General features: G+C 40.5%; 1 protein-coding gene across 6 annotated transcripts; it reads left to right on the forward strand.

Annotated features, from left to right (window-relative positions):
• Window positions 1-257: 257 nt before the first annotated feature.
• LOC148029200 (putative uncharacterized protein YDL057W) lies at window positions 258-18255 on the forward strand. Of its 6 annotated transcripts, none has more exons than XM_087687953.1 (9): window positions 258-517; window positions 658-785; window positions 2146-2228; window positions 2351-2472; window positions 2606-2770; window positions 2882-2975; window positions 15828-16029; window positions 16212-16292; window positions 17875-18255. In XM_087687953.1, exons 1-8 carry the CDS (start codon window positions 322-324, stop codon window positions 16218-16220), a joined length of 999 nt encoding a protein of 332 aa, XP_087544079.1. In that variant the 5' UTR covers window positions 258-321; the 3' UTR covers window positions 16221-16292; window positions 17875-18255. The 6 variants fall into 6 exon arrangements, with proteins under 6 accessions (XP_087544079.1, XP_087544080.1, XP_087544081.1 ...); XM_087687954.1 differs by lacking the exon at window positions 17875-18255 and adding an exon at window positions 17167-17852; XM_087687955.1 differs by lacking the exon at window positions 17875-18255 and adding an exon at window positions 17220-17851.
• Window positions 18256-19088: the final 833 nt, after the last annotated feature.

A 19088-nucleotide genomic window follows, 5' to 3' on the forward strand; every position in this document is an offset into this window, starting at 1 on the left:
ATATCCAAACATACGCTCGATACTAACACTTATATAAGCTAATACTAACACTAGATGGCTGATGGCTTATATATTGCGACTTCTGACTTCCAGTAGACCCGATCTAAACAATCTTATCATATTCTTCCTCTATCGAGTGTGTGCTTCCTCTATTAGCATATTTAACTCTCAATCAAGATTATAACTTTGATAACCTTGGCTCGTCTAGCTCTTAATCAATATCAATATTTATTTTAATGACGTTGGCTTACGTAGGGGCATGCTTTGCTATTTTGGCATGCTAATCGTAGGGACAATGATGACTAGGATTGTCGCGAGACGATGATCAGTCTCGCTAAGGTTTCATCGCCATCGCGCTCCTGGACCTCGCAAGGCGCGCAGCGACGACCGATCACTACGCTGCCTCCGTTACAGCAACAGCTCAGCTTCTCTCGACGATTCCCTTCCTTCCGAACCTCGCCTGTGCGTGTCAACGGAGCCATGGCCGCAGCTGCAAACCTGGACGTCCCTAATGATGGTTGGCCATTACCCCAGTTTCTGAAAAAAGCCAGAGAAAGTCGGAAAAAAACGAAAAGAAGAGGAAGTGGACAGCTTTCTTCACCCGGTCTCATCTGTGTACCTGTTTTTTTTTTTTTTGCTTGGCATGCAATTCATCAGACAAAGCGGCAAGCCCGCAGTACAAGGTCTGCATTGCTAACCCTTCTGGAGAGAAGCTGGTGGGCGTTTTCGATGACACTGGTTCACACGACGTTATTGTTTTGTGCCACGGATTTCGATCCTCAAAGGTGCCCTTTAATCCTCATTTGTATCAATTGCAGGTCTAACTGGAAAAACTGTCTATGGTAACTATAAAATAAATATATTAATTAATAAACGAAAGAGAGAGAGAGAGAGAGAGAGAGAGAGAGAGAGAGAGAGAGTGCGTATGTGAAAGAAAAAAAGCACCAAATGGGTGTAGCATGGTAGATTGAATGAATCGTGATTGGGATGTCTTGAGTTGAGTCCCTACATTTGAATGGCCATTTAGCAATAAAAAATGGACCTCTCTAGACTTGCGATTGAGAACTGTGAAGGAATCTGCATCAAACTCAACCGTGAGGCCAAGCCCACAAACCTTGCTCACTAAAAGCAGATGATACCTTGAGTTTGGGACATAGAGAACCTCCAAAGTATGAGTACCACCTTGCCCATTCAAAATCAACTGCATATCACCTTTGCCTCGTATAAGAATCAAAGAGCTATCACTAGTCAAAATATACCCATGTATTGGACGCATATGGGCAATACCATGTGGAGAAGGGGTCATGTCATGGGAAGTGCCTTTATCTATAATCCACTTGAGATTGTGGGATCATCAAGGCTGCATCGGTTGAATCTGGTGTAGGTCCACTAATGAAGGAGCAACCACCACTCTTGAGTCCTTTGTAGTTTTCTTCTCCTCCTACTTGGTGTTCTTCTTATCCTTGTCCAGATGATCATTCTTCCAATGACTTGTTTCACCACATGTGCGGCAAGTAGACGCTTTGATGGTCAACATCACACTCAACTCTCTTCCAAAGTCTTATCTCAGTTTCCATACTTCATTGAATTTGTCTTTGATAGACCCCTTTTGACTTTCAAAAGGCAGCTTGCTAGGGCTTCCTTCACTTGTAAATATGCTTTAACCGTTGGAGGTGATCAAAAACTCAAATCTGCTGCAAAAGGCTGAAGATGCAGCATTTATCCTTCTTTGACAGCTATTTCTGCCAAAAAAGAAGAAGCAAATATATCTCCTTTCCATGCGTTTCCATGCACTTAAGCCTTGTGTTGATGCACAGCCCTGCCATTTGCCCTTGAACGCTGAAAATGCAGCTTGTGGTATTCCTTTCGTTTGAAACTCCCCAAAACTCCATGTTTTTGTGGCTCCAATGTTCTGGTGTCCATTATGCCTTTCTCACCCTATACTTACATAATATTTTGCCATTTCTGTTTTCATGTTTGTTTTCATTGCTCTTTCTCTGTCAGGCTCCTTGTTTTCCATAATTATGTTTCAGTTGTGCTTAGATCTGCTGAATAAATCTTGTCTATGTAGATGGGAGGAAAGGTAGGGACAAAGGAAAAGTGAGACAGAGAGGGAAGCTCATGCATCAACTTTTTGCTGGTTAGGAAAGTAGTACATTGAATAATTTGGTGGTTACATTCATGGAGGCTGGATTGAGCACATTCAGATTTGATTTCTCAGGGAATGGGTATGTGATTTCAATGATTTATGTTTTGTTGTAATTGCTTGAAGTATTGCCAAAGATAGAGTGAAGGAACAGTTCATTGTGAAACTGTGTACTCTAAGCTGACATGATATATATCTTGAAAGTGAGAGTGAGGGAAACTTCCACTATGGAAATTACTGGAAGGAAGTGGAAGATTTGAGATCAGTATTGCTTTACTTAAGAGGACAAGGCCGCAAAGTGAAGGCTATTGTTGGGCACAGCAAAGGTATGAATGCCCTCTTGCTTGTATGGCAATTCAGTACCTTTGTTGTATTTTCTTATAAAAAGTTCTCGAGACTACTAAACTTCCCTTCTTCAGATAGTCTAGTGAATTAGCATCTCCTTTCGTTTATGTACAGGTGGCAATGTGGTGCTATTGTATGCATCTAAATACAAGGATGTAGACATTGTGTTGAATCTAAGTGGCAGATTTGATCTTGAGAGAGGTGTAAAAGAACGTTTGGGTGAAAGTTATATGGAAATGATTGAGAATCAGGGGTTTTTGGAGGTGAAAGATAAACATGGTATGTGAATGATAAACAAATGTAGTATGATGCAAGTATTTTTGAAGTCCAACTATTTCGTAAGTGCCAATAATTTCTGCAATGTGGGCACTCATCTTTTTTCTTGCATAGGAAATGTTCTATACCGTGTGACCAAGGAAAGCTTGGAAGATCGACTAAAGACAGACATGAAATCAGCAGTTCTATCAATACCAGAGCATTGCAGGTGCATTCATTTATTGAGATAAAATTCTTCTATCTACTGATTGGAATATTTTTTATCCTGTAACATACATATGGATAATACATTCATCTCCAAAAGTTTCAAGTGAATAGAAATTGCTTGATTTGATCACGTATCAGCTGAATTAAAAACTCCAAAAGCCTCTGTTGGTATTGACTTTCACGGCAAGAATCACCATTTTAAGAAGGCAGGAATCTTACAATTTTAGAATGCTTCACAAGGTTGACAGCTTACCCATTGGCCATTCCATAGCGTTCTTTAAATCTCATTGCACACTTGTTAAATTCTGAAACCTTGTTTTTGTGAGAAGCCAAGCCCTTTTCAAGCCCATATAGAATTGAAACATCTGCATTGCCCACTGAACATACAAGACTCAGGCTTTGTTTTGATATCTATCCAAGGATGCCCCATTTTAAAAGGCATGAAGCCAAGGGATCCTAGTGCCAAGCTTTGTGGAGGGTCTCTATCTTCATCATGAAATCCTGGCTAGTTAGATAAAATGTTCCTTGAGCAATGCATTGATCACTAAAAGAGCTTTTGATGATAAGTTGGAGTGAACTAGCTTTGTGCGGTCACATGATGTTGTGAAACTGGCCAAATTATGTCCCATTGGCAATGTAAAAAGAGCTAATGCATATCTCATATTTGAAAAATTATGAAGAGTTAGTTGATCACCTTGTCCAACCATGACCACAATGTCTCTATTAATGGAAAGGTCATTTGTGAGGTCAAGGAGAAAGGTAGTTGATTGCTGGGGTAAAGGCCAATGGTCAAAAGCAGGGTGGGCAACCCTTGTATATGTGCACATTGTAGTCATATATAAGTGAAGATAACAAAGAAGAAGGGTACTTGTAACTAGCCTTTCTCCTCGGATAGGGTGGTAAATAACCTGATTAAGCACTATTTATAACAATTAGCAAATCCACAAAACTGAAAAGTACACTTTACCATATAATCTTGGACATTGGATACCCTGTTGGTCCCAAAACTGACGTTCCTTTTGGTATTTATTTAACTTAATTGAAGAAGAAGTTGATGTACAATGGGATCTTCCCAATCCCTTTCGGTATTCCAACTCCCCTTGCTGTTCAAAATGACCAGCAAGTCTTTCATTTGATTTGCCTCTTGATTTGGGCAATCAATCGGCCTTCACCGCTTTTATGGAGATGGAAAATGCCCCAAATTCAATGATATGTTGGTTCCTCCACTTGAATAGGTTAAAACAGCTTGAGCCCTGTTGAATCTAAGTCTTGGAGCTTCCAATTTTTGGCACGCATCCCGAGGCTGCTGCTAAACTCTGATTTTTGCTACAAATTAGGGTTTACAGCAGAGAAATCTGAAATTTCTCAACCTCTGGTGATCTCAATGTTGTAATCGTCGGAGCAAGGCTATAGAAAGATTGGGAGATAAGAGAGAATGTTGAGGAGAGAGAAAATTCAGAATTACTTCTCGAAAAACTAATGAAAATGCCTCTTTTCAGCCTCTGAAGATGTTTTCTTGCATGGGCATTTTTGACAAGTGGTAGCCTTTCCAAATGGTTTTTTTGGCATTATCCATAATTAAATATTAATTTTTAGTCTTCAAATATAAAAAATTGATCTAATAATTATTTCGGTGTCTTGAAAAATAATCTGAGTGGCCAATAATTAAATTGGCTAGACAACTTCCATTCCCGAGTGTCTTTGCGCCATCTTTGACCATCAGATTGGCGTTAGGTAACATTAAACGCCACTTCTCTAGTGTTACCAAGTGACACTTATGGCCAAATGAATGACCTAGGCCAACAACTGGCACCAGATACCACCAAGTACTTGTGCGGCATAACTTATAGCAACTTTTGCCTTTGACATCCCGTGATTTCCTTGGGTCTCGGACTCGTAAATTTACTATAACCCTAGTTACACCTCATATGTGTAACGTTTACTTAACCATATGATTAAAAATTAATCCACATGTTAAGTGAGGTTTCAAAAATACATGTCCTCACGAAAGTACCATTCATTGTGTACCCACATGGCTTTGATTTGGATTGCAATAGCCTATTTTGACATTGATTTGAGTAGCTATTAGTGGCTAGAAACGATGCAAAATAGCTTGGCTTTGGATGCTTAGAAAGAGATTTTGGATGCTCAATGAGATTGAGCAACATTGAAGTTTTTCAAGATAAGAGAAATCAGCATTTTCTTTCATTTTCTTTCTCTCAAATGTGTGTATAGTGGAGATCAAAGTAAAAATACATTTCAAGGATTCAGTTTGGAGCCATTCTATCCATTTTGAGTAGATACAAAGAATGTTGCAGAAGTTGTGGATAGTTATGGCAGCTTAACAATACTTTTATATTTTGACAATAACTTTTGCATACGATATTGGATTGAGGTATTCTATAGCAAAAAACGAAGAGTGTAGCAAGAGCTATAGATCTAAGTAATCACAGAGTTGATTCTATATAGGTTTTAGTTCTTTGTTTTACACAAAACAGAATAGTCCCGATTTGGATAGCAGCTTGCTCGCACACCGAGGCTCTTGGACTACTCATGGCTTTGGGATTGTATATAGACTTTCATGTATTTGTTGTCTTGGAGGATTTACATGCTGGTTTTTGCAAATATTATATGGGCTAAAATCAATTTGTGATGACAGCTTGTATGTACTTGGTTTCAAGTTGCTGTTATATGCTAAAAAGATAGCTGGAATACATGTCCAAAATTCATATGCCTTTTGAAGTGCCAAAATATCATTTTTGCATTAGTGTTACATTGGTTTGATATCGGGATAGCCGTTGCATGGCTTTGTGAGACACTCTGTTTGCAATTCATTGGTCTATTTTAAGCTTGCAGTTGGGTATTCATTGTTGTTTTCTATGTGTAGACATACTTTTGTCATTATAGCTTCTTCATTGAGTTTAGAGAATGCATTGTTCAATATTGAAAAGCTTGGTGGTATGACTTTTTCACATTGGAAATAACAAAAATTACACTATATTGGTTTAGAAGAAGAATGTAAAGCCGATCAAATGTAGTGGAATTGAGCCTAAAGATATGGATGCAGATGTATGGGAGGAATTAAATGAGCTGGCATGCTCTACTATTATATTGACACTCGAGGGGCTTTGATGTCTTATCACCTCAATTAATTCAATACCATTTTTAGCCAATTGATATCTCAGAAGATTGTCTTTCATGATTCAATGAAGGCCATGTTCTTGTTAGTTATCTTACTTTAAGAGTTGGGATACTTTCAAGAGTGCCATTAGTAACCCCACACCCATAGGTGGGCTTACAAGTGCTAATGTGGAGAGCTGTTTGCCTGCTGAGGAGGTGAACAAAAAGAATAATGCAGGCTCAAAGAGCTCCAGTGCGCTCATGATGAGAGAAAGGCCAAATGCTAGGGCGAACTCTTATAAGAGAGGTAAATCAAGAAGCAAGTCGTGTAGCAAAAATGATATGTAGAATGCTACTTCTGTAACAAAAAGGGATATATAAAAAACGATTACTACAAGTGGAAAAACAAGCAAAAAGGCAAGAAGGCAAATGAAGACGATGGCAAAGAGAAAAACAAGGTAAAGATTGAGGAGATTAATGCATGTGGCAGCGATGATGGTGATGTCTTGTTTGTATCCTCTTTTGGTGATGCATTTTTAGTTGCCATGGATAATGGCATGTCTTAGTATTGACTTATGGATTTCGGAGTATCATTTCATGTTACTCTACATAGAGAGTGGTTCTCTACTTATGATATTGGAAAAAGAGGATGTGTCCATCTTGGAAACAACTATGCATGCAGCATTGTTGGCATTGGGAATATACACTTGTTATTGTCAAATGTTTCTTCTTTCATCTTGTGCAATGTACGGCGTATTTCAGACTTGATAAATAGTTTGATCATTGCGGGACAGCTTGATGATTGTGGTTATAGAGTGATCTTTGGTGATTATATGTGGAAGATTTGGAATGGATCTCTTGTCTGGTACTTTGTATTCTTTGCATGTTTTTGGTCTTAAAGTCTATGTTATGGCTGTCATTGAACAACCACCTATCTTTTTATGGCATCACCGTTTGGGGCATATATTAGTCATTGGAATGAAAGCTTTGTGCCGTTTAGACTATCTTCATTGTCTAAAATTTTCTGATCTTAGCTTCTGTGAGCATTGTCTCTTTGGAAAGCAAACTAAATTTTCGCATAAGAGAGGTAGTGGAAGTAGAAGATCAAAATGTTTTGATTTGGTTCATAGTGATTTGTGTGGGTCAATGCCCATGGTTTCATTGGGCGGAGCTTTGTACTCTGTTACCTTTATAGATGATGCTACAAGGAAAGTTTGGGCTTGTCTTTGCAAAAAGAGTGATGTATTGGATACATGTCAAAAGTTCTTAGCATTTATGGAGAATCAGTCAGGCAAAAAGCTTAAGTGCTTAAAAATTTGATAATTGTGGAGAGCATATCTCACATGCCTTTACGTACTTTTGTGCGAGCATGGTATCAAGAGAGAGTTGACAACTCTTGCAGAAATTGTCCAAAAGGGTTTGTAGTATGCTTTCTAATGCTAGTCTTATTAATGGATTTTAGGCTAAAGGTGTGAAAACAATAGTGCATTGATCAATAGGTCTCCTAGCAAGCCATTGGATGGCAAGATACCAAAGGAGTTATGGTCTGGCAAGAGACCTAGTTATAATCACTTGTGTTTTGGGCTGTGAGGCATGTATATATATACCTAAGGACAAGTGAAGTAAGCTTGATTTTAAGTCTAAGAAATGTGGTTTTCTTGGCTATGGAGAGTCAGGTGAAATGGGCTATCGCTTATGGGAATTTGAATCAAAGAAGGTGGTACATAGCCATGATGTCATCTTTATATTTAGTGAGGATGTGATGCGTAAGTAGCCTACTGAAACGGTTGAGATCCGCAGAGTGGTATTTCAGGAGGATGGAGAGCCAACCCATGAGCAATTTGTACGACTTGTTCCACATGATGTAAGGCTTGGACACCCAGCAAATGTTGAGGTGGGAGGGCCATGAGATGGTGGACAGCCTAATGTTTTACAAGATAGAGAGATGGGATAGCCTAAGGTTCTAGTGGAGCTAGTTTCACGCAGGTCTATAGGGGTTTCTAGACCACGAAATAGATATACCTTGTCTCTAGACTATGTCATGGTCACGGATTGTGGTGAGTCTTCTTGTTATGTAGACACTATGACTAGGGATGAAAAAAAATAAGTGAAAGAGGGCTATGCAGTTAGAGATGGATTCTTTAGAAAAGATTGTTACTTGGGAGTTAGTTCCTTTGTCTAATGGTAAACATGCATTGCCATGCAAGTGGGTCTATAAGTTGAAGGTATCTTCATCTAATGCATTGTCTAAGTATAAGGCAAGGCTGGTAGCAAAAGGATTGAAGCAAGAGAAGGGGATTGACTTTGATGAGGTATTCTCACCAGTAGTCAAGGTGACCACTCTTCGTTGATGCCTTTATGCCGTCTCAAGGGTACACTAGGAGTGAGACCGAGCCTTATGATCTTGATTCTTTATGTGGATGACATGTTGATTGCTGGAAAGTCAGTTATGGATATGGATGCATTAAAGAAAAGGTTGCATGAGATCTTCGACATGAAGGACTCCGGAAATGCTTGTCACATTCTTGGTATACGTATTATGCGAGATTGAGACAAAAAGGTACTCTATTTGTCTCAGAAGGAATACATTGGAAAGGTATTAGGGTGTTTGAATATAGAGAGGGCGAAGCCTATCAATGTCCCATCACCTCCATATTTGAAACTTAGCCAAGAGGACAGCCCCAAGTTAGATGAGTAGAATGTCAAAATGGCCAAGGCTCCTCATGCATCTTTAGTTGGTAGCTTGATGTATGCTATGGTTGCTACATATCTAGACATTGCCTATGTAGTGGAAGTAGTTAGCAGGTATATAGCAAACCTTGGCAAGAAGCATTGGGAGGTAGTAAAGAGATGAGATACTTGAATGACACTAAATCTATGTGCATATGCTTTGAAAGGCATTTGTGAGAGTGTGCTATAGAAGAAGGAACTCGAACATAGAGAAAGAAGGCAACAAGAAGATAAAGGAAGAAAGAAATCTGCACTGACTGAAATAAACGCTGAATACAAACATATGGACTGATCAGTCCTTGCATGCAGCCTGAGGCATTAGGGAGGGCACCAAATCTGGCCTGAAATGATGATGACAGCAGCAGCAACGGAGATGGAGGATTGCGCCAGTAGTCGGAGTGACTTGCAAAAGTAGTGATCTGCCCTAGCCATCCAGCCTGCTATAAATAACAGGAAATGACCAAAACAGGCTGACCTGATGCTGTCGACCAGCTTCTCTTTATAAAAAATGCAGAAAATAATACAGCTAACATGGCAAAAAATTTAGGGAGACAAAACAATGTCTGATAGAGTGGTCCAAGCTGGGGAATGCTAAAAAATGCTCACACAACTTGGGAAATGCATACTACAATAAGCTCCCATGTCTCCATCAGACTTTGACAAGAGCTCACAATTGAGAGAAGATAGATTGAGATAGACTGACAACACTAAAAGTGACTTGCTAATACGCTCTCTTAGATCCTGGGAGTGTTTGGAGACCCAACAATCTCATGTGATGAAGCATAGAAGCCATGGGCATAGGTTTCATGAAGAGATCCGTTGCATTGTTTGCAGTAGGACAGTAGGCCATTGCTAACTTGGAATCCACTATGTGCTCTCGAACATAGTGGTACTAAACCTTGATGTGCTTTGTGTGAGCATGAAACACAGGGTTCTTTGCTAGAGCAGGGGCACTTTAGTTGTCCACATGTAGCTCCGTAGGTCCTATCTGCTAAAAGCCAATCGTCGCCAATAAATGATGGAGTCAAATTGCCTCCATAGCTGTAGAACAAGGGGCAGGATACTCGGCCTTTGTAGATGAAAGAGCCACAATAGACTACTTCTTATCGCTCCGAGAGAGAGAGCTCTTGATCCAAGGGAGAAGGCATAGCCAGTAATGGACCTCCGTGAGTCCACATCACCTGCCCAATCAAAGTCACTCCATCCTGAAAGAGTGGTCCCCTCTCCATACATGATCTCGTAGGATCAAATCCCTTGTGGGTAGTGCAAAATGCGCAAGCTAGCTTGCCAGTAAGCTTGAGTAGAAGTCTTTATGAAAGAAGATAACAAAGCTACCACAAAAGAAATGTTCGGCCGAGTGTGGATTAGGCAAATCAAAGAGCCAAGAAGGCACTAGTAATGGGTGGCATCACTAAGGGGATCTCTCTTGCTACTAAAAGCTTGGACTTTGGGTGCATGGGGCATGAAATAGGCTGACACTTGGCCATACCAAACTCCGAAAGAAGCTTAGAGTTGCACTTGTTCTACGAGATAAAAATGCCCTATGCCATTAGATAGATCTCCAACCCAAGGAAAAAGTGTAGGATCCTAAGATCCGTCATGTCGAACCCTTGGCCCCTGAGTACGATCAATCTCCAGTCTGTCGCTCCCCTTAATGATGAGGTCATTAACATACAAGATGACTAAGACACACTTGTCCTTCGTAATCGTGTAATAAAGGTTGAAGTCATGATCTGATTGATGGAAGCCATTGTCCAAGAAGAATCGATCAATCCGTTGATACCAAGCCCTAGGAGCTTGCTTAAGGCCATAAAGGGCCTTTTGCAACTTGTAAACAAGGTCTTCCTTCCCTTGCAGAAGAAAACTAGGAGACTGTGAGACATGAATTTCCTCATCCAAGTCACCATTCAAAAAGTCCGACTTCACGTCCATTTGATAAATGGGCCAACGGTGATGGGCAGCTAAAGCCAAGATAGCTTGAATAGTGGACATGTGAGCTGTCGGTGTGGAAGTCTCAAAGTAGTCTAAATCTACCCTTTGAGAAAATTCCTTGGCAACAAACTGTGCCTTATGCTTATTGAAGGTCCCATCTGCAAGATACTTGGTCTTGAAGACCCACTTCACACCAATCACCTTTCACTTCATCATATGAGGAACCAACGCCCAAGTCTGGTTCTGCTCGATAGAATCAAGCTTAACTTTCATAGCAGTACGCCAAACGTCTTGTGCAAGAGCCTCATCAACTGTAGTAGGCTCATGATCTTGAAGAATTTGAGACATAAGAGCATAGTTTACACTGAGTAAACTCTCTCTCCCGGTCCTGTAACCTAGTTGATCTATGTGGACCAAGAGGCGTCTGAGGGAAGTGAGTAATCCTTGAATCCTGCATGAGTTGCTGATACCATCGAGAAATGGTGATAGGCTCATCCCAGTGTGAAGGAGTTTGAGAAGTCTTTGGTACCTGTAAAGCACCTATTTGTGGAAGGGACTCCCTTCTCGTTAAGGGAAGGCGGATCCTCCTTTCTTGATGAGGGCTCCTCCTCTGACAGCTCAATCCCCCCATAGGAACTTAAGGAGATGGGGAAGGGGTAGGAATACTCATGGATGAAGTAGTTGACGAAGGAGCTATCAAGGGTGGAAGGGGAGAGGGTGGGGGAAAGGAGGGGAAGGAGTTACAGATGAAGAAGGGGTGCCAAGAGGTAACTTGGAAGAAAGGAGAGGGGTTGATGGTTAGGGGGAAGGGGGTTGGTCGTAGATGAAGAACCACCTACAGAAGAACCATCTATAGGATTCTCAGAGGCCACAACCTTGTTGAAGATTATATCCTTGCTCACCTCAATCTTACGTGTCGTCAGGTCATAGAGTCCTTCGTGGTCGTGTTGTAACCAACGAAGATAAGCTTCTTTGACTTGGAATCAAGTTTGCTTCATCTTTTCTTCTTGTCCACATGGATATATGTCTCTCATCCAAAGATGTGAAAGTGGGAAACAGAAGGCTTCTTCCAAAAGAAAGTCTAGTAGAGAGTCATATCCTTCAATGCCAAAGTAGGTGACCTATTGCAGATGTGAACTGTAGTAGTCATAGCCTCACCCCATAGAGAATGGGGAAGACCCCTATGCTCCAACATTTTTCCAAAGAGGAGTCCATGAAGAAGCATCCTCCTCTGTAATTGCATCCTAGGTAAAGATGACTTGGGTACCTGGCTATGTAAGACCATAGACAGATAGAAGGTTAAAGCCCAAATGTGGTACATAGAGGACTTTGACTGAAGAAGAATGCTGATCGGGCAACAAAGGAATGGTCTCTACTCTATGCATAGGAACTAAAAAATTATCACCAATGGTGATGGATTCCCCTCTGGATTGCATAAGTTGAAGCTAATCTTGTCGATAAGTCATGTGGAAAGAGGCCCCACTATCCACAAGCCAAGGCTTCTCCATAGAAGAAGAAGCAAGAGCCGTATCCTCCACCTCAAACAAGTGTACGAAACCTTGGATCCCTTCTTAGGCTTCAAATGGAGGTACTTCTACCAACACTTCTCCTCAGGATGAATGCCCTTTCCACAGTGTGGGCACTTGGGCTTCTTCTTCTCATCCTTGGAGTCATCCTTCTTATCCTCCTGTTTCTTAGCCTGAGGCTTTCCCTTCTTCTTGCCCCCAGTATCTAAAATAAAAGCTTTCGTGGAGCTGGATCCACTAGTCCCCACCTCTCTGAGACACTCATCATACTCCAAGAAGTGGTGAAAGCTCCTCCCAAAGAAGAGTATATTATCCTTCCAAGGAACACAAGCTCGTCGGGCATATCCTCCAGTTTGTTGACGTGATCCTTCATGGAAGGAGAGTCATCAACACACCGAGCATCTGAAGCTTCTTTTCCAAGGAGATGCTGTGGGCAAACATCTTTTGATAATAAAGAGACGCAAGCTTCTTCCACACCTCTGTTGCAGTCTTCAATTTGTGAACATGAACCAAGACAGAATCTTGTAAACTCATAAAGAGGAAGGATCAGGCTTTGGAGTTGAGCCGATCCCAAAGGGTTGCACGGTCCATTGATGACCCATGGGTAGGGTTCTCCACAGGCCGGGGAACAAGGAGATAAATAAACTACCAAAGGTCAAAGGTATCGAAAATACACTCCACCTTACATGACCGCATAGAATAGTTGGAACCATCCAACTTGTCTTCTTTGGGCAAAGAAGGAAGTACAAGCACTTGTAGAGCAGTTGCCATATAAGGCATCTTTAGGCTGGTAGATTGTGCCTTATGAGAAACATGGAGGGAGGGAGGAGGAGAGGGGCACTCCAAATGGGGAGTTTGCACAGGGGACCTAGACATCCGATAATCTTGTTGTCGCGTAGAAGAATGATGAGAAATCTCATCTTTTGAGTCAGTAAAGCCCAAAAATTGGTGTTGACACCCTCAAGAACCTACAACCACATCAAAAATGGCATTTGATGAGTAGATAGCAGAAAAAGAGGAGAAATTAGTTGTTTCCTGCACCTAGATGTGTCACTTGTGTCCAGATGGTGTCACGTGTGTCTAGGAGCAGTCGCCTACTGTCAAAACCAGTCATCTACTATTAGGAGTAGTTGCTTACAATCAAGAACAATTGCCAGGGGCAAAGGGGGTAGAAAAATCTGCGTTTTGCTGCCAGATGATGTTGCTTAGCTCGGAGGGCAGTCACTTGTGCAGTGGAGTGATTTGGAAGGAGGGGAAAGCAGTCGCCTAACCGTGGAAGGCTGTGTTTGCAGCAAATACAAATTCGGGGAAGTGTGCTGGGCAGTTTGGGATGGTCTTTGCAATGAAGAGCTCCTCTGTGATTTCTCGTTTGGTGATGATATGATGTGAGAGTGTGCAACGGAAGAAGGAACTTGAACAGAAAGAAAGAAGACAACATGAAGATGAAGGAAGGAAAAAATCTGCAGTGATTGAAATAAATGTTGAATACAAATAGATGGATTGATCAGTCCTTGCATGCAGCTCGAGGCTTAGTGAGGGCACTAGATCTGGCTTGAAATGATGACCGCAGCAGCAATAACGGAGATGGAGGAGTGTGCTTGCAATCGGAGGAGCAGCTTGCAAAAGGAGTGATCTTTTCTAGCCAGCCAGCCTGCTATAAATAGCAAGAAATGACTAAAACTGGCCAACTTGATGCTGGCCGACTGTGCATTAAATGCAGCCGGCTGCATAAAAAATGCAGAAAATAATACAGCTGACATGGCAAAAAACTTAGGGAGACAGAACAATGTTTGATAGAGTGGTCTAGGTTGGGGAATGCTGAAAAATGCTCACAGAACTCGGGAAACACACACTTAAATGCGAGAGCTCCCATGACTCCGGCAGTCTCTGATAGGAGGTCACAATCAGGAAATGACAAACTGACAACACTAAAAGTGACAAGCTAATAACATCTGTTCTTGGATATGTAGATGTTGATTTTGCAAAGAGTATAGACTCTAGGAGGTCTACTACAGGTGTTATCTTTACTTTCACAGGTGGTGCAGTCTCTTGGATCTCTCAATTGTAGCCATGCGCAGCTTTATCTACCATTGAGGCAAAGTATATTATAGCAGCCACTAAGGTTAGCTATCTGGCTTACTCGTCTAGTGGGAGACTTGGGCATTGCAGAAGAGGTACCTACATTGCAGTGTGATAGTTTGAGTACCATTTAGTTAGCATAGAACCCTGTGTTTTATGCAAAGACAAAGCACATTGAAGTGAAGTATCAGGTGCTTGAGGATAAGTGCATTGAGCTTGTCAAGGTCCATACAGATGATAACTTTGCAGATCTTCTCATGAAGAGTTTACCTCTTGAGTACTTTGCACACTGTAGAGTGTTGATGGGCATGGATAGTATCTCCACTTTCCTTTTATACTCCTATAAAGGCACATTGACCTTTAAATGGGAGGTTGTTGGGATAAAGGATAATGGCCAATAGCTGGGCGGGCACCCCTTGTATATTTACACACTATATAGTCATATATAAGTGAAGATAACAAAGAATAAGGGTACCATTCATTTGTACCCACATTACTCTCGTATTCTTTTCTCTCTTAACCCTTTTACACTCTGTAGCTTCTACCTCGCATTCCGCCATTGCTTCCCTCTCAGTTGATATTGGTCTATGCAATAGCTTATGATCATATTTATGCCATAGGCATTGTACTATGAATTTACAGTTTGGTCATCTCCAGGAGCTGTACCCATATAGGTCTCAATTTTGATTACTGTCCATTTTCCAGACCATTTCATTTCTGGCTGTTAACTATAGATTCGTTTTGTGTTTATGCATTATGGTCACTTCACTTCCACATTTCAGTCAGTCATCCTTTTGGGTGGGTGAATTCTTCCAGTTTTCATCCTCAGCCCCTTTGTCACCAGTGCACACTGCACCTTATATAGGGCCACCATTATATTCAAGCTTCTTCATTGTCTATACAGTTTATTCATTGCCTTCATCTGTTCCTGTGTGTTTCAGCAGTGTCACTTCATCCAGCTAATGTGTGCATTGTCAATTGTGACATGATTGCCAGAACTTGTGTTGTGATTGCGGGTACCACAGTATCTTAGTCTGTTGTTGCTGTAGTTTGACATTAGCAAGCCTTGATCTACATTGTCCAGCTTTGGCATGGGCAGTTCAGCTCTGAAGACCTTGCCATTCTACTTTGTTTAGTACTGGCCGTATTGTTTTCTGCTGCATACAATGTAGTTTTGCAGCCAGCCATCATTACACAGCTCCGTTTCAGCAGGATGAGGTTCTCTAGGTGCTGGCTGCTTCAAATTATTGGAGTTACTTTAAATTTTTGTTGTTTTTGTGCTGAAAATGTGACATTTGAATAGACATTGCCTCTGTTGAGATAAGAGCTTTCTGATAAACTTGCATTCATGCTTTGTCTTCTAGGTTCAGGCAATTACATTGGGTTACATTTATACATAACTTTGTTGAGTTTTGTAGATGGCTTATTGATTACTTTAGAGTTGATTTCTGTGGTACAACCCTAAGAATTGGCAGCAGGGTTTTGACAGTGCATGGCTCACAAGATGAGGTAGTGAGTGTGAACGAAGCAAAAGAGTTTGACAATCTGATATCAAATCATACTCTTCGGATCTTGGATGGTGCTAATCATGGGTACACTCAGCATCGCAAGATGTTGGATTCCATTGTAGCAGATTTTGTTGGGGGCACGTATGAAACTGATAACAAGGTGATCTTTTGAGTCTTACTTCACAAATATAGTCATTAACAGGCTTCATGCTAATTGCTAAAAATGGCTGATTGCAAACCATTAGGTCAAATAAGGTGCTGTTAGCTCGTGTCTAGTAGCGTGCTTGCATTGTGCTTTTCAATGTAAATGTCAGCAGCTAATGTTGTGTAGACTGCACACAGGCCTTATGATGGTGTGAATTCTCACCCTCCCTTGGAAATGAAAAAGAGCTGCCATTCCTCATCACTTGGTTTCATTAAATGGTAATAACCTAACCTATACTCCTTTGGTTAGAGCTGATAATGTCTTATTATCTCTGCAGATGTCATTTGCTGGTGGGTAAGCAGTTAATAGTGCCTTCATTATTCTTTGCAGACCTCAGTGCTTTTGTGCATTGTGTACAAGTAATGCAGAATTTGCGAATTTTTGGGCCTTAGTGTATGCTTATTAAGGCCTTGCCAAAATGGCTTTGCATATGGTGGCAAGTAAACAAGCGAGAAACTTTTAGTGTGTATATGGAGTCAGGAGATAGAACTAGGAAAATGTGTCCAGTATTTCAGACTGACTTTATTACTCAACACTTGCATGGGTTGTTCTTTTTCTGCTGTCTGACACTTTATAACTTGCACTTGCATGGGTTGTTCTTTTCTTGCTGTCTGACACCTGTGGAGCTTGAAGGCAATCTGATGAAAGACATTGGTTGTCCTTGGAAAAGAATTTTTGAGAAAGGATCCACTACGAAGATGGACATAGCTAGCTAGGGGTGCTTCCCTAGCTTAATGGACTATACATGATTTGTAGTTTTCTTTACATATAAATCATTTCCTTTGGCTAGCAATTAAATGACTTGGCATGCTTGTTTGGTTGCTTTCTAATCTACGCTTGAAGGAGGATGTGCCCATATTTTTGATCATTGGTCTTATGATTTACAATGATCGCACAGCCTTGCAAAGAATGAGCTATAAGACCATTGGTCTGGCTGCTAATATCTGTTGTGTTATTAGATAACAGATCCTTCATGATCAAAGACTCACAGAATGCATCATCGCATAGTAATCACAAATACTTGATAATCTTGAATTTAATTGTACTTCTTGATCATTATTCAGAGCTAATTGTCCTTCACTGTGTTTGCAGTTCTAAAATTTCCATATTCTGATCCAAATTTCACTTGCTTTGATGAAAACCAGCTAAATTTTTCCCCATATTAGTTGTTAAACCAGTGAGAAAACCGAGGAAAATTTGTTCGAATCCCGATTCCTCCTTTTCTCCATTGGTGAGAAAGAACATTTTTGCTAGCAGTCTTTGTGATTGTTTCCAATCATACTGCGTGATGAGTTAGGGGAGCTGTTCTGCAGTCAACTACAAATATCTTGATAGACAATTCCTTGTGTAGTTCCTACAATACGTCGTCATAGAGATGGCTTGAGAGCTTTTCAAGGGCCTGATACAGAGCAAGAAAGCAAGAATTGTTGTAAGATCGACTATCTGGAATTTTACCAAAGCTTTTGGTGAGGTAGCTGTTGTCCTGAGGGCGCTGGAATATTTACACTTTGTGCACACGTGATGGAACTTGAGTGGCATCATATTATTTCCCATTTTTATGACACTCTCTTGAGTTGTACACTTCCATTAGACAATAGCTCCACCTTTATGAGTCGAGTGTGTAAATTTCTGCATTCAGTTTTTTTTGACCTGTTGTAGAGTTTTACTGGCTGCATTTCCTTGTAAATATATGGAAACTCAAGATATGGTCCTTTTTCCCCAATGATAATGAAAAATGATCTCTAAATAATTTACAACCATGGATAAGCCACTTCATTAACTTGAACTACTGCATTGCAGATATCATTCTCAAGATGTTCATTCTTTTACAAGTTGCTTCACAGCCAAACAAATGGTATAACATTCCCTATAACCTTCTAACCTCATTCAATAGCTCCAATTAGATGCAATCGAATGGACACTTTATGAACTAGGTTCGACTGCATGGAGCTTTTGATGTGACAGCTTGTAAGTCCATTATATGAACGAACAGTGGAAACACTGTACAATTTTCACCTGAAATTTTGTCATTTTCCAGTGGTCAACTGGATTTGAAATTTCAGAAGTATTTGTATGATTGAAAATGACAATAAGATACATAGATAAGAGTCCCTGAGTGTTCTGGATTTAGGAAATAAGATGGATGCTCTTGCGATTTCATTATAGTCTTGTACAATCATAATGGTCATGTATAGAACAGTTAAACATTTAGGTAAACTATATGTGCGTACTTGAACATCTGCTTACATAATTACACATCCATCAATGTTGTTTTAACATTTCAAAATGGTAAGATTGAGGACTAGGCAACTTGTATTCGAGCTTATTGTTCAGATCTCACATTTGAAGGTTTTCCTCTAGCTTTAATGAATCATAGCTTGTCAGCTTGTACTGTATGATAGACTGTCAAATCAGCCCTATACAATTTCTAGGACTGATTTCTACAAAAATGGATTATTTTGTGCTACCAGATTTGAAATTTCTCAAGCATTTGAATGATTGCAAAGGATGATGGTAAGATACAATGCTTGAAAAGAGTTCTTGAAGGGCATAGGAAACAAGTAACATGCTGGCTAGGATCGGAGCATAGTATGCCAATACTTTCATACCATAATCTTGTATAATTTTACCGAGCAAGTACCACAGCTAAGCTGTGTATAAACATATGCATTACTCTTAGCTTTGTATAAACGTATGCATTACTAAGTGTTTGAATACTCATATATTTGTTTCCATTTGACACTTCAAACTTGGTAAGATTGAGGGGTATGGAACTGCACTGACCTAGGTTAAGGCTGACGATCTGGCTCTATTTACTCGGAGCTTCAGGGTGGTTCAGTTCAAGAGGTAGTTCATTGTCAAAGTGTAGATATTTTTTTGTAAAGGTTGGTGAAGCTAAAGAATAATCAGATGTACAAGAGGTCATTTGACCAACATGCAAAAGTCATTCACTATTGGGAAATACAAATGATCAAAGAGGGTGATGTTAAGAAGATTGCTAGGGTTTGCAGTGA

Source organism: Lygodium microphyllum, chromosome 11, assembly GCF_053477565.2.
Source record: "Lygodium microphyllum isolate KBCC chromosome 11, Lygodium_microphyllum_v1.1.10, whole genome shotgun sequence".
NCBI lineage: Eukaryota > Viridiplantae > Streptophyta > Polypodiopsida > Schizaeales > Lygodiaceae > Lygodium > Lygodium microphyllum.